This window comes from Mytilus californianus, unplaced genomic scaffold (assembly GCF_021869535.1).
Source record: "Mytilus californianus isolate M0D057914Y unplaced genomic scaffold, xbMytCali1.0.p SCAF_5, whole genome shotgun sequence".
NCBI classification, from domain to species: Eukaryota; Metazoa; Mollusca; class Bivalvia; order Mytilida; family Mytilidae; genus Mytilus; species Mytilus californianus.
Genome location: NW_026262701.1, coordinates 90,752,069 through 90,765,347, shown reverse-complemented (window position 1 = coordinate 90,765,347; position 13,279 = coordinate 90,752,069). Strand labels below are relative to the sequence as shown.

At 31.1% G+C, this 13,279-nt stretch overlaps 1 protein-coding gene across 1 annotated transcript in view; it reads right to left on the bottom strand.

Moving 5' to 3' along the window:
• The window catches only part of LOC127702811 (neural cell adhesion molecule 1-like), a 31,215-nt gene extending 22,019 nt beyond the window's left edge, over positions 1-9,196 (bottom strand). Inside the window, exons 1-3 of the mRNA XM_052207112.1 lie at positions 8,881-9,196; positions 7,182-7,526; positions 835-1,146 (exon numbers count right to left, since the gene is read on the bottom strand). Of these exons, the coding sequence (XP_052063072.1) occupies positions 835-1,146; positions 7,182-7,526; positions 8,881-9,196 (973 nt within the window). The remainder of the gene's footprint in view (positions 1-834; positions 1,147-7,181; positions 7,527-8,880) is intronic.
• Between the last annotated feature and the right edge of the window lie 4,083 nt (positions 9,197-13,279).

Genomic DNA, 13,279 nt, shown 5'->3' with positions numbered 1-13,279 from the left:
ATATTCACCGATGACTTCACGTGAAGTACTTACATGGTAAACATTAATACATATATTAAAGTATTCCCCTACATTATTGCAAATCAATATGTTTATTTTAATGTAGTAATTTTGAATTCAGTCACAAGTCATGCGCAAAGATGTATGCCGTCAATTGTCAAAGAAACTATGCGCATGATATATGAAAATGATACGTGTGTTGAATATATTTACTCTGAAAACACAGAAATATAATGAATTAATATAGCAAAACATACATGTAGACATGTTATGATATATATCCGATGATATTTACATGTACACAGATTAATTGCCGCTTGCCTTTTATAGTACATATATATTCACAATATTTGTTTGATTATGAAATTATGTACTACAGCTGCAGAGTTACAATTTGTTTTCTGCCTAAATGAATGCAATTTAAATAATAAAAAAAAGCTACTATATTCCAATGATGTATAGCATTCTTTCACCTCTGTATGTAATTCAGATAAAGAGACCGTAAAATGTACAAACAAAAACCAGATAGATGCGCGGTTTACGAACACGTTTATTTTATGGAAAAATTTTGTTTTCTAACATCTTAATTTTGCATCTACCTCTGGTCTACTGGTTTGTATTATATTTACATATTAATTAAAGTCTATTGTTTAAAACAATCTGTTTCTCTCGAGCAAGGAGGTCAACATTCATGAAATGTTCAATCTTTGTAAGGTTTACATCAGGTTATAGGGTTAGGGAATCTAATGTAATAATGAAACAGGTGTGGGCAGCATGAAAAAATAAATAGCGAATTATAGATTCATACTAACATTGAAAATGGACATTTTGTACCTGAACTTTCTGTGAAGACAATAAGCACATCTGTGAAATTACTTCTTTTCATAGCTGTATTCTCAGCAAACATTCTTAGTTCATAGGCTGTGCCTCCTTCTAAGTTTCTTACTTCATATGTTCTACGTCTCCTTTGTTCATTGATATCTTCCTCACCAGCTGATACAGTGGTCCATTCTGATGATCCTTGTACTCTGTACTGTATGTAAAATGTTTGTTTATATCCACCACCTGAATTTGGATCCCATTGAACTGTGAAACTTGTAGATGCTGAATCTATTCGGCTAAAATTTCCTGGTGTTTCTGGTACACCTAACGATTATATTTAAACGTTCTATACATTCGTATATGTACCGATATGACAAAACAAGGCAACATTTTATTCTCTAAGTTATAAATTCTAAATTGTTTGATTATAATGAAGAATCTATTATAAACTACAGTGTATAAGATAGGTACATTCTTTTCTTGTAAATACTCCTTCTACGTTCTTCTTTCATTAAGTGTGCAGGTTCATTTGTAATTTTTCGTTAGCTTGTCAAATATATTTACAAATTTGTATTGAAAATTGGAATTATAGCCTATGTTGACATCATCAACTTGTCATGAAAATCAATTTAAAGAAGATACCGTAATATTCATGATCATTATGTAAAAATTTTAATCTGAATGAATGCCTTTTTCTTCAATGTGCCATAAAGACAGCGATAACTTCGAAGATTAGTCCATTGTCGCGCTGCTTGTTCTTTTAGACTTATTAATGTTACAGGTACATTTTTCAGCAACTGAAATAAATTTTGAGGAAAGAATGCGAAATGTTTCAAAGAAATACACACTAATACTTGATAGAAACTGTATTTTTTTACAAGAAAAACGAATACAGAAGATTCTAAATGTTCACGAGGCTGTTGATTATTGTTAAGAATGCACACAAACGTTTATATTTATTGTTGAATTATATCCAGTTTTAAAATAATAGAAAGTTACACTTTCGAACGCAGTCTGAACAGTTGAAAGCATAAATACGAATCCTTTAAACTATGTAGCATATCGTCTTGTAATATGATATACCGCTCACGGTTGACTTAGGAATAAAAAAGGGACAGAAGATACATATACTACTCCCGTTTGACAGATGATCCAATTTTGAGGCTTATGCTTTATGTATCATGTACGTTACAATGTCGAATGATCATCATATCTGTTCTGATTATAACAATAAATGTATGATGCTTACTAGTGTTGCAGGTATTTGGCATCGAAAACTTTTGGTCTCGACAATACTCAAGAAACACATGTTTTGTGTAGTTTTTTTAATTTTAAGGCAAAACATTATTCGGTTATAATTTGTCTAGCAGTTCTCGAAATTACCAAAGTATCAACAATATCAAAATATTGTAGCACCGTTTGGCATATTTCATTTCAATCGATCCCAATTGATTTCAAAGTAAAAAATCGGTGCACTGGTCAAAGAGACCAAAGTAACAATAAACTGATCGCTGACAGCAATATTTTGGGTTGGAGTAATCATATTGGGTGTAATTTATTATAAGCGTTCTATGCAATTAAAGTTCACTGTGTGTAACAATACTTCTTACGGGTAATATAATAACGATCAAAATATTAACGTGCAGGTATCAAGATTGCACCTACATATATTTTGAAAGTTTTTTCTATCTCCAACGATCAAGGATTCGTTATGACGAGTACCACAATTGCACATATGCTTGACTACACATAAGGTAAATTTGAAACGTACATTTTGTTTTAGTTCACACAATGTGTAGAACAGTTTGACAATATTAGTTAGAAATGAATGCATGTGACATTTTTGCTTTTTGCTCATTTTTAAAATTCAATTTTTGTTTTACCCAGACTACTATTTAATGTGATAGTTTTGTATATCTTCAAGTATATTTATCTATGTTGAATATGGTATATATCTAAAATGCGATTTGTTCTTTAAGTTTTTAAGAAGCCTATAAAATTATGTCACAAAAAGCACAAATTTTGCAACTTAGGTGCTACATGTAGGTGTAATTTTGATAATCTAACGTTATGTCATATATATCAAGGTATAGAATCTTGTAACTTCCTATCCGACTTCGCGGCGATTTATTTTAGCGTTTTTGTTGTTTTTGTTGTTTGGGGGGGGGGGGGGCACTTGTTGACATATACATGTACATGAACTTAATAAGATTTATTTTATTTGTTCGCTGCTATTTTTATAAAAACAATTCTCAAACTATGCTTTTGGTGTAATAATATCAAGGTTATATCATTTTTTTGTAATGTATAGATAACTTAAACTTATCAAGTTCGTTTTTGTGTTATTTGCTGTGACTTCTAAATATCAATCAGCAAACATCCTGTGTACACCAAGTGTTTGTTATGACGTCTGTTAATAGAAAAACATATGGAAAAGAAAGAAAAGAAGCAGATGTTATACCAAGAAGTCTTGAACTTAACCAAAAAACATCACGAAATATGTATTAACGCTTACAAATCTTTTCGTGCAGGTACAATGTATCCTTGCTATTCAACACAACTAATTATCTGAAATACTTTGGACGATCTTATGTCATAAAAGATCTCTCTTGTTTACTTAAGATACTCCGAACTTATTAACCCAGTGTAGGTCTTTAAGTTGAGATTTTATTCCTTTAAATTTAATCAGGCATGAGTAATTAGATAAGCCCCTTTAGAAAAAGGGAGTTCAAAATAGGATAAAAAAAGTACGGCAATCACAGTACGATCATTCATAATTTCAAAGAATTAAAGTAAATTGATTGGTCATATTCAATAAAATATCAGACGGTATTACATGTACATGTAGAAGGGAAATTAAAACCAGTCCTAAACTTGAAAATTTTGGTTGCAATGGGAATTTATGATTATTATACACAATAAATCCGTTTTTTTGTTCATTTGTCCACCACAGGGGGGAGGAATGGGTTTATTGTTTAGCTTATATGTATCTTATGGTCATTTTTCATCTTAAATCTTGTATTTTTGTCAGACAAAGTTTATGCCTCATTCAAACGTACCATCTTATTCAAGTGTCACTCTTCCATTTTAAAGTTTGTTCCCGGTCAACCACTTTGAATCTCGTCCTTATCATATTTGTCACAGTGGGTAAAGGTAGCAATCGATATATCAGCTTCGTTTAGTAACCTATACAGTTTGTAGTTTTTAGTGTTTTTTTTTTTATCTCAACAAGATCTCTTCTTTTTAGATATTCTGTTTTTAAGCAAGAATTTTAGTAGACTTAATTTGTTTGAATAAGCTTTTGCATGGTGTTGATCAAATACTTCTATACTACGGGATCCTACGTAAGAAAAAAAATCAAAACTAATTTTTAAGTTTGAATCAAAGCGATCAATTTTGGTTTTATCTGAATAAAAGTTATCGATATATACTTATCTTTCCGCTTAATATACATCCAACTAACAAAAAATAGTTGAAAAACGATGATTTTGTTTCGGATTTTCAATAGTTCAAATTCTAAAACAAAAGGGTTATTTATATATAACTCAGTACGCTGGATACATTTGTACTAGTAGATGATTTAGGCATTTGGAAAGTTGTTTGTACAACAGTCTCATTAAATATATTTTAATTATATATATTGACACTTGTCTATCATCCAAGCACGTTTATTGACCTCAAAATATGTTTACTGTGTTGTCTGATATTGATGTGCTACGTTTCACGTTTATCTTAACCTCCATTTCAAAAGTAATGTAAACAGGTGTCACAAGTATCAACTCCAGCTATACTCGAAGAAGGGAAGTATAACTGACTAAAGGGCAATACCGTAGTGTAGAGTATCCTAAATGGAAGCAAATTACTATCAAAGTCTTTTAAACTTATTTACAGATCTTGTCGTATTGACTCTAGTTTCTCCCTAGTTTACGTAAAGGCAAAAGGTATCAGCAAATATTCTGAATGACAATAGTTTCAATAAGGATAAGGCGGTTAGATTTTATGTTGATCTAGTACTGATTACTGTTTCGCTGTTTAAAATTTCTCTGTATCTACAATTGTTTTAACTATCAGCCCCAAGTTCGTAAAAATCGTCATTTATAAGGCGACTGGCAATTTCACTTATTTGTTTTCTTTGTAGATCTAGCTGACCATTTTTGCTGCTTAAAGTGTGTTCTCTATTTATGACAGTTATTTATGTTAATAGCCAAAAATGGAAAATTGATGAAATTATAATCGAAGGACAATTACTTTTATTAGTAGTCGACTTACAATTTCGGTCATATTGACTTAATTTGCAGATATTAACTTGTTACTCATCTTTGCTGTTTACAATAATGTCTGTCTAATAGGTGTAGGTTTTACAACAATCAAAAAAACTATAATGACTACATGTTATTCACTCGTCATGAAATAACAATTACGCCTATTATGATTGAACTGCAGATTATGATCACCTAACTAGTGTGTAGATCCTTTTTTTTATGTTGTGTGTAAAACTTAACATTAGTAAAAACTGGTCGTTAATTGAAAATAAGGAGTCGACTACCCATCCCAATTAAACAGAACTTTTTTTCCTCCAAATATTTAGTAAGCCATTGCAATTTTTGTCATAGGGGAGATCAATTTAAAGTATTCATGAAGCCAACACTTTTTGGACAAAACAACCGATGAACAGATGTTCAGACGAAACATAAACAATATAACGGACTTAAAAGAGATTCTTGAATAATTGATGAAGATATCCTCTTTCACAAAAGGCAAACATTACATACTATATTCTCTATGATGCAGTACTCGATGTATTAGGCACAATTTCTACGTGGGAATCGAATCCAGATTTTACTTACCCATCGTTATTTAATTTTCATCAGTAATTTGTGTTCTTCGGGATTCGGATCCCTCCGCATTTTTTGATAGGGTTACTTGGTGTGATAAAGTCCAATTACAAATGTTTAAGGCATATTTACGACCAAATTTATATTGAATACAACTAGAAGGTCGACAGAACTAATTGATTGTTTCATACTTAGTATCAAATGTCAATTATGTCATGCATAGTAAGGACGAAAAACTATTAACTATTAATATATAATAGGCGTGTACGTTCTGCAAGATGATATGACAGGGATAAAAAGTGGCAAATTGCATGACTGCATGGAAAACAATAGAAGGTTATGATGAAAAAGGGTAAACATTTTGCTTTTCAACAGGCCAACTATTGGTCCCCTTCAAAGATATATTCCAATGGTTCCTTAACGTCAAGAGAAAAGAACGTGACACTCGCAATACACGAAGCATCGGATTAAATGACCGGATTTGTAGCGGATTTATGAAACTACTACAGCCAGAAGGACATCCAACCTTATCACATGTTTATTTTCGGACGAAAGAAGTTCATGAATGAAATTGTTTCTATACCCTAGTCAATCCTTTATATGTAAATAGTACAGGAAGACAAGATCTTGTGCAATGCAAATTACATTAAATACAATGATATATATAATATAGTACACGATAATCATGAAAACTTGATTTTTATTAATATTTTATTTCTTTGTTAAACACTACGTGGCTGAACCCTTCGAAATTTTAAGTATGGTTCTTTACTATGAAAATGTGTGTTCTCTCTCTCTCGCTCTCTCTCTCTCTCTCTCTCTCTCTCTCTCTCTCTCTCTCTCTCTCTGTATGTGTGTGTGTGTGTATGTGTGGCATATATGAAAATAAATTCCATCTTCTGAATAACATGTGATTTTTTAATAAAAATGTCCTATCTTGCTTCGTTTAATTGATCTTTTTATGTAGACTGGAAAATGTGGAATAAAATTTTGATTTACTAAGCACATTATTAAAATATTGGGAAAAACCTCCATTTGAGTTAGATTTTCTTCCAATGTCTGCATTTTACCAAACAATGGCTCATTTTTATTGTATATTGAACGGGGATAACACACTAATTTAAACTATAATGAAATAATTGATATACTCTATAACATCAAATTGATGTACCAATTTTGTTTGTACTCTGCATATATCAAACATTCAAAAAGAAAGCATGCTCCTACACAGCATAAGATCACAAATTAAAGAATCAGTGACATATTGACAGATGGTTACCCGACTGCCCAAAAGCTCTTAAACCTGCTTACATATATTTGTTGTATGCAAAAGCATTTTACTCAGAAACAAAAATCCCAAACCAAAATAAGATTTAAGAAAATACCGAGAGATAAATATGAACTATGATAGACAACATTGATATTTAATTTTTGTTGTTGTTCTGAACCAAAATATACTTACTCTCAAACTCAAGTACAATAGACCAGTTTACAATCACACATTATCTTCTTATTTTTACTTACTGGCAGATTCCAATACAATAGTAAAGTTTACATCTGAAAATCCATTTTTAAGTGTTACAGTGTACTTAGCAAAGTCCTCTGCTTTCAAGTCATGTATTGTTAGTGTTAGATTATAACCATCTTGTTGTATTTCCTTCCCATAAATTGTATCCTTAACAATAGTCGGAGAACTTGATGATTGATATTTTGTTGAATTTTGTGTTGTTATTGGTTTTCCATCCCGAGTCCATATAGAACTGGTAAATTTTGGAACACTATACACATCAACATATATAACTACTGTTTTATCGATTTCACCGAACTGTTTGACTCTGTCAATGGTGTCTGAAGTAAACACTGGCTGAGCTGAAATATTACATAGATATTTGTGTTTTGCTAAAATGAAAGCATAGGAAACGTTGTATGCATAATTTCAAGCATGTTTTAGTCTTTAATTAAAATTTTGTAAAAAAAACAAAAAAAAAAACAAAAAACAAAAAAACAAAATTAAGCACAATCAAATATAGTTGCATTACTGTAATCCTTTATAAAGATGTGGATAATTTTGACAAACTTTTAATCTCAAATATAATAAATTATAAAAACATAATCACGTTCTAAAGTTAATATTTTTATATAATGCAGATATTAACAAACTGGTGATAATATGAGCAGAGCTCGCAAAATGGGTACCTCTTCCATAATGCAATGGCAAAATGTTTTGGTAGTGCATTTGTTTTTGCATGAACTAATAACATATCCTGAATGAATTTCTTATTTCAGTTTTACAGATGTCATTCAAGTTGAAGCTGACATGGATACTAAGAAGTTTTAAAGAATTCTGATTTTATGGTGAATATTTCATTTTATCGAGCCAAGTCTAAACATAAAATTTGTTGTAAATATGCGTTGACATTAGTCACAATGTAAAAAAAAAAATATGTAGGAAAATCATTCATTATATAAAATTGCTGAATAAATGACCTTTTGAAATTCCCCAAAACAAAGTGTTGTTTATTGTTTATTGTTAGAGTTATGTTAAAGGACAAGTTTTTAAAATGTATATGTTGGGCCCTGACTAAAACATAACAATGTAAATTTATTTTTATATTGACAGTAAAGTTGATGAATAATGGTTATGATCATATTCAGATAAAAAAAGTAACGTGCAACTAAGTGATAATTATAAAAATCAGGAAATTTTGGAAATTAATCAGAAATTATTGTATAACTTAAGATTTCATAACTTTAATATTCTTAAGATATACTGCAACATTTTATCCTGGTATCATCAGTATTTCAATTCTCATGTCCCAAAATTCTAGCAAGATTCCTTTACCGTAGAACAATACTCGTTGTGTTTTATAAATATTTAATTTAATTGTGTATCATTGTGTCATTGTGGTACGACATTCAAATATGCTCATTACAAAGTCCCAAAACGTCTGTAAAAATAATAGGATGACAGTTTAATATGGTTAAATACAAAAAAAAGGCTAACAATCATACCAAGTATGCATTCACAAGGTGTCATTGATACAATGTTAAAAAAATGGACGAAGTCATAACTCTCATGCAAATTGTGAAATCAAAGCACTCGAGGAAATAGGATTAAAAACAACCCATCCAAGCATGAAAGCGTTATGCAAAATGGTCTTTGAACAGGTGAATACTATCAAATCAGCTTTATATGTTCTTATTAATAACAAACTCAAATTACCTTTCACAGTAACTAATCCATAACCAGTCTGTTCAAACTGATTGTTTTTGTCCTCAAAACCATTACTAGCTGTACACCAGTATTCTCCACTGTCCTGATATCTTAATAACACTGTAATATCTGGTAATGTCAAGGTTTTATTTCCACCAAACTCTCGTATAAGATCTCCATACTTAGACTTGTGCTGCCATTTATGATAAATATAACTGTCTGGGTTACCACTAGGATTACATGTTACTGTTCTGATAGCATCATTCTGTGTATATGTAGGGCTGCTAACTGTAATGACTGGAACATCTGTCGTAATAAAAAACATTTGTATGTTTATAACTATGACAATAATATGCTCCTGAAAGAAGCATGGTTATCAAGAGGGTCAATTTTTGTTATTTTATTCTATGGTCCTGAAAAACCTGCAACAACATGGCGATGTTAAAACTCTTTTTTTATTCTGTTTTTATTTTTGTAGGGATAATTGATAATTTATAAACATTATAAAGTCAGCATCCTTCTGTGTATATGTAGGACTGTTAACTGTGATGTCTGGAGCATCTTTTGTACGCGTCTGGCGAACATAATTTTGATCCTGGTATCTACAATGTACGATGGGTTTATTGTAATGTTATAACAAAATCAGTATATTCATAACTTTGACAATAATATGCTACCGAAGGGAGTTTTAATGGTGTAAGGGTCGATAAACTCATCATTGATAAGAGGCTCGAAATGTTGTACGCCAGACGCGTGTTTTGTCTACAAAAGATTCATCAGTGACGTTTATATCAAAAAAAGTAAAAAGGCCAAATAGAGTTCGAAGTTGAAAAACAGTCAGGACTCAAAATTTTGATATTGGTCTATATACTATATGTTCCTAAAAACCTTCAACAACATGGTGACGAACAATTTTTTTTCCCTATTTTTCATGATATTAGGATATTTGGTGGAACATCATAAAGTAACATACAGTTTCCGCAAAATTGTTTCAATTAACACCAAAAAAGGAATGTACGATTTCCCGCAATCCTAATTAACTGATTTAAGAAAAGTTTGCTCATTGTTGAAGGCCGTACGGTGACCTATAGTTAATTTCTGTCATTTGGTCTCTTGTGAAGAATTGTCTCATTGGCAATCATACCACATCTTCTTTTTTTATATCTTCAATAAAGTTCTGAGCTAATTTGCTTACGATTACGGTTGTTATTCTCTCAAAGATGACTTCTGACACAACACCTTGTTTTTTTTATCAGGAAGTGTGTAGGTCACTAACTATATGAAACAATGACCTCAATTATTACACTTAACATCAGTCAGTGTAGCGCAAAAAGTACTCCAGAGTTATCGAATATCTATTGGGGGCTTGTACACTCCACAAGATACAGAACAAGTAATTGAGTAATTGTATGTGAAGCTACTATTTGAATTCTAACTCTGAAGTACATCTTACTAGTAATTCAATTCAATTTAGTGTACAGTATTTGACTTATTTCGACTTACTTCAAGTACATGTATAGCTAATATCGATTTTGTCATCAGCAAATTAAAACATAACTAAATTTGTATTTTTTTCAAACGAGATGTATAAAGACACACCCACGTTCGTTTTGATCTATAAAGAGGTTAAACTCCTAACTATCCTACTGTCTGTCGATACATTTATATTTTGGCATTGCACTAGTCATGTCTTCTTTGACTGTCCATGACGTTAAAATACTAAATCCCTGGGATGTGTTTTAGTTGATTTTAGTCTCTGATGCATGATTTTTTATTATTAATTGTTTTGGCTTTTAACTAGCTGTCAGTAACTGCGAGTACTCTCAAATCGTACTTTCTTGTTTATTTGACCTGTTGGTACTAATTGTATTGCTTTTTTGTTATTTAATGTTATTCAGGGTTGTATCTGGTCTATATACCAGCTTTGATAAGTGTTTGGTATTACTATAAATTTTCACTTCGTACTATGAACATTAAAATTATTTATTTTGTAAAAATATTTCCTTTCTCTATTGGTACTGTACACATATACCTAACAACAAAATTATTTTCATTTACCTGTGTTTAAAGTTATTGCAAATGGCTGATATTTTTGTTCGAGCATATTGTTTTTCTTTAATTGTTTAATATTTCTTACCGATATAACATGTTACTTTTATTTTTCTTCCCTTAGTTTATTTATTTTTTATTTACATTGTGTCATAGGTCAAATTTATTTGTTCAGTGTATGTTCAATGGTGTTAATATGTCCTTTGGTTGAGTTAAGCTATTTCAGTTGATATTTTATAGTGTGTCTTTCTATGTTGTAATGTTACACTATTGTTTCAGAAAAAGGGTGAAGGTTTGGTACGATTAAAACGTTTAAACCCGCTGCATTTGTTTGCACTTGTCCTAAGTCAGGAATCCGATGTTCAGTAGTTGTCGTTTGTTGATGTGGTTCATAAGTGTTTCTGGTTTCTCGTTTTTCATATAGATTAGACAGTTGGTTTTCCCGTTTGAATGGTTTTACATTAGTAATGTTTGGGGCCCTTTATAGCTTACTGTTCGGTGTGAGCCAATGCTCCGTGTTGAAGACCGTACTGTGACCTATAATGGTTTACTTTTATAAATTTTGACTTGGATGGAGAGTTGTCTCATTGGCACTCATACCACATCTTCTTATATCTATATATGTTTTTTTCACAAAAAGTTTTATGATCACAAGTCCAGTGGAATTGAATTCATCTTAGTGTGTAGTATTTGTCAAAACGACTTAGAAGACTGCTTTTCTCCAAAATAATCCAAAAGCTATATGATCATGCACAAGTACAGTGGTTTCTGTGGTCTTTTTGATTGCACATCTTTTTATTGAAGCATGTGCATGATGTTATAGAATTGAGAATGACTAATTATGTTAGGACTTAACGTTAACGGTTTCAATTTTACTACACCAGATGAGCATTTGGACAATTTATTTGTCCTCAGTGATGCTCAAAGATGTTTTTTTTGAAAATCCTAAACTTTGTAATGCTGGAATACCCAGGTACTAAACTAGTAAGTTTAATTTCATGACGTTATGAATTTGTATCAAAGTCAATGAACAATGACATATGGGTTATGGGAGGAGCCTCAATTAAAATCTGTCAGAGAGGCATCTAAATACAACATGACATTGGTATTTGATTATAAGTTTATGATAAATCTCAGACACATACAAGGCATAAGTACTCTAATAGCACCTCTGCGGCTTCTGTGAACGAAAAATATACGGTCTTCTCATAAACATTTCATTCAATTTTGTGATCTACAAAAGACTTAAAATATGGCTCTTAACTTACATGTAATATTAAGTGTTTTAAAAGTCTCTACACCACATCCTTGTTCCAATGTAGCCGCATTAATTGCTCCACATATCAAGTTTTCCCCATTATATATTCTATCAACAATGTATGTTAATGTAGATGTTACACTATATGTGTCAGTCGTTGGATCATGAGAGTTTAGTAATTGTGTTGCATTGGATGTAATATTAGTTTTACCATCTCCAAGTAACCAGTATATTGAAGCCTTTGGACGGCTTCCAGTTGATGTACAGGATATTACCAGTGGTTTAATCTCCTCTGTGTTAACTGAATCAGGGTTGATTGTAGGAGGATATGGCTTTACTGAAAATGATAATGAAATAAAACAAACAACAATCTCGTTTATCTACATTAACATCATTTCTAAAATGTACTTTACACTTTCAAAAGTCTCTTTAACCTAGTATATTTGTTGTACTTGACAATTAAACTTCTATACTTTTTTTATATATATATTTCTTCCTATGTTTGAATTTAATGCAAACCTTTGGAAATTAACACAAATTATTCTGTAATAGCGCAAACGTTTGTGTTATTTTAATTCTTATTACAGTTTCAAGGGGAGCAGTTATTTAAAATGGAGGATGTTTCATGTATTAATTGTTATCTTATTGCAAAGTGAAATGCTGGAGTGTTTATCACATAATCATGGCATAATAATGAGCAGAACAAATTTAAAGAAATTTAGTAAATTGAAGTTATACCGAAGTTATAAGAAAATTAAACTACATTCAAATTGCCTACCTGGCGTCTTACCTCTCTTGAGTGAAATTTGAATTAAGCCCCTGGGGTTTTAATCAAAGAAACTTTATCATATTATGAAATTCCAACAAATATGAAAACAAGGTTCAAATAAGTGAATACAAGTAATAATAGGTCGTCACCGTTCGGCTTTCAACAATGAGAAAATCCCACACCGTATAGTCGGTTATAGTCGATTATTAGAAAAACCCATACCGGATAGTGAGATTTAAAAGGCCTCCACATGAAAAACGTTAAACAATCTAAACGAGAAATCCAACGACCTGATTTATGCTTTATCAATAAACAAAAAACAAATATGACAG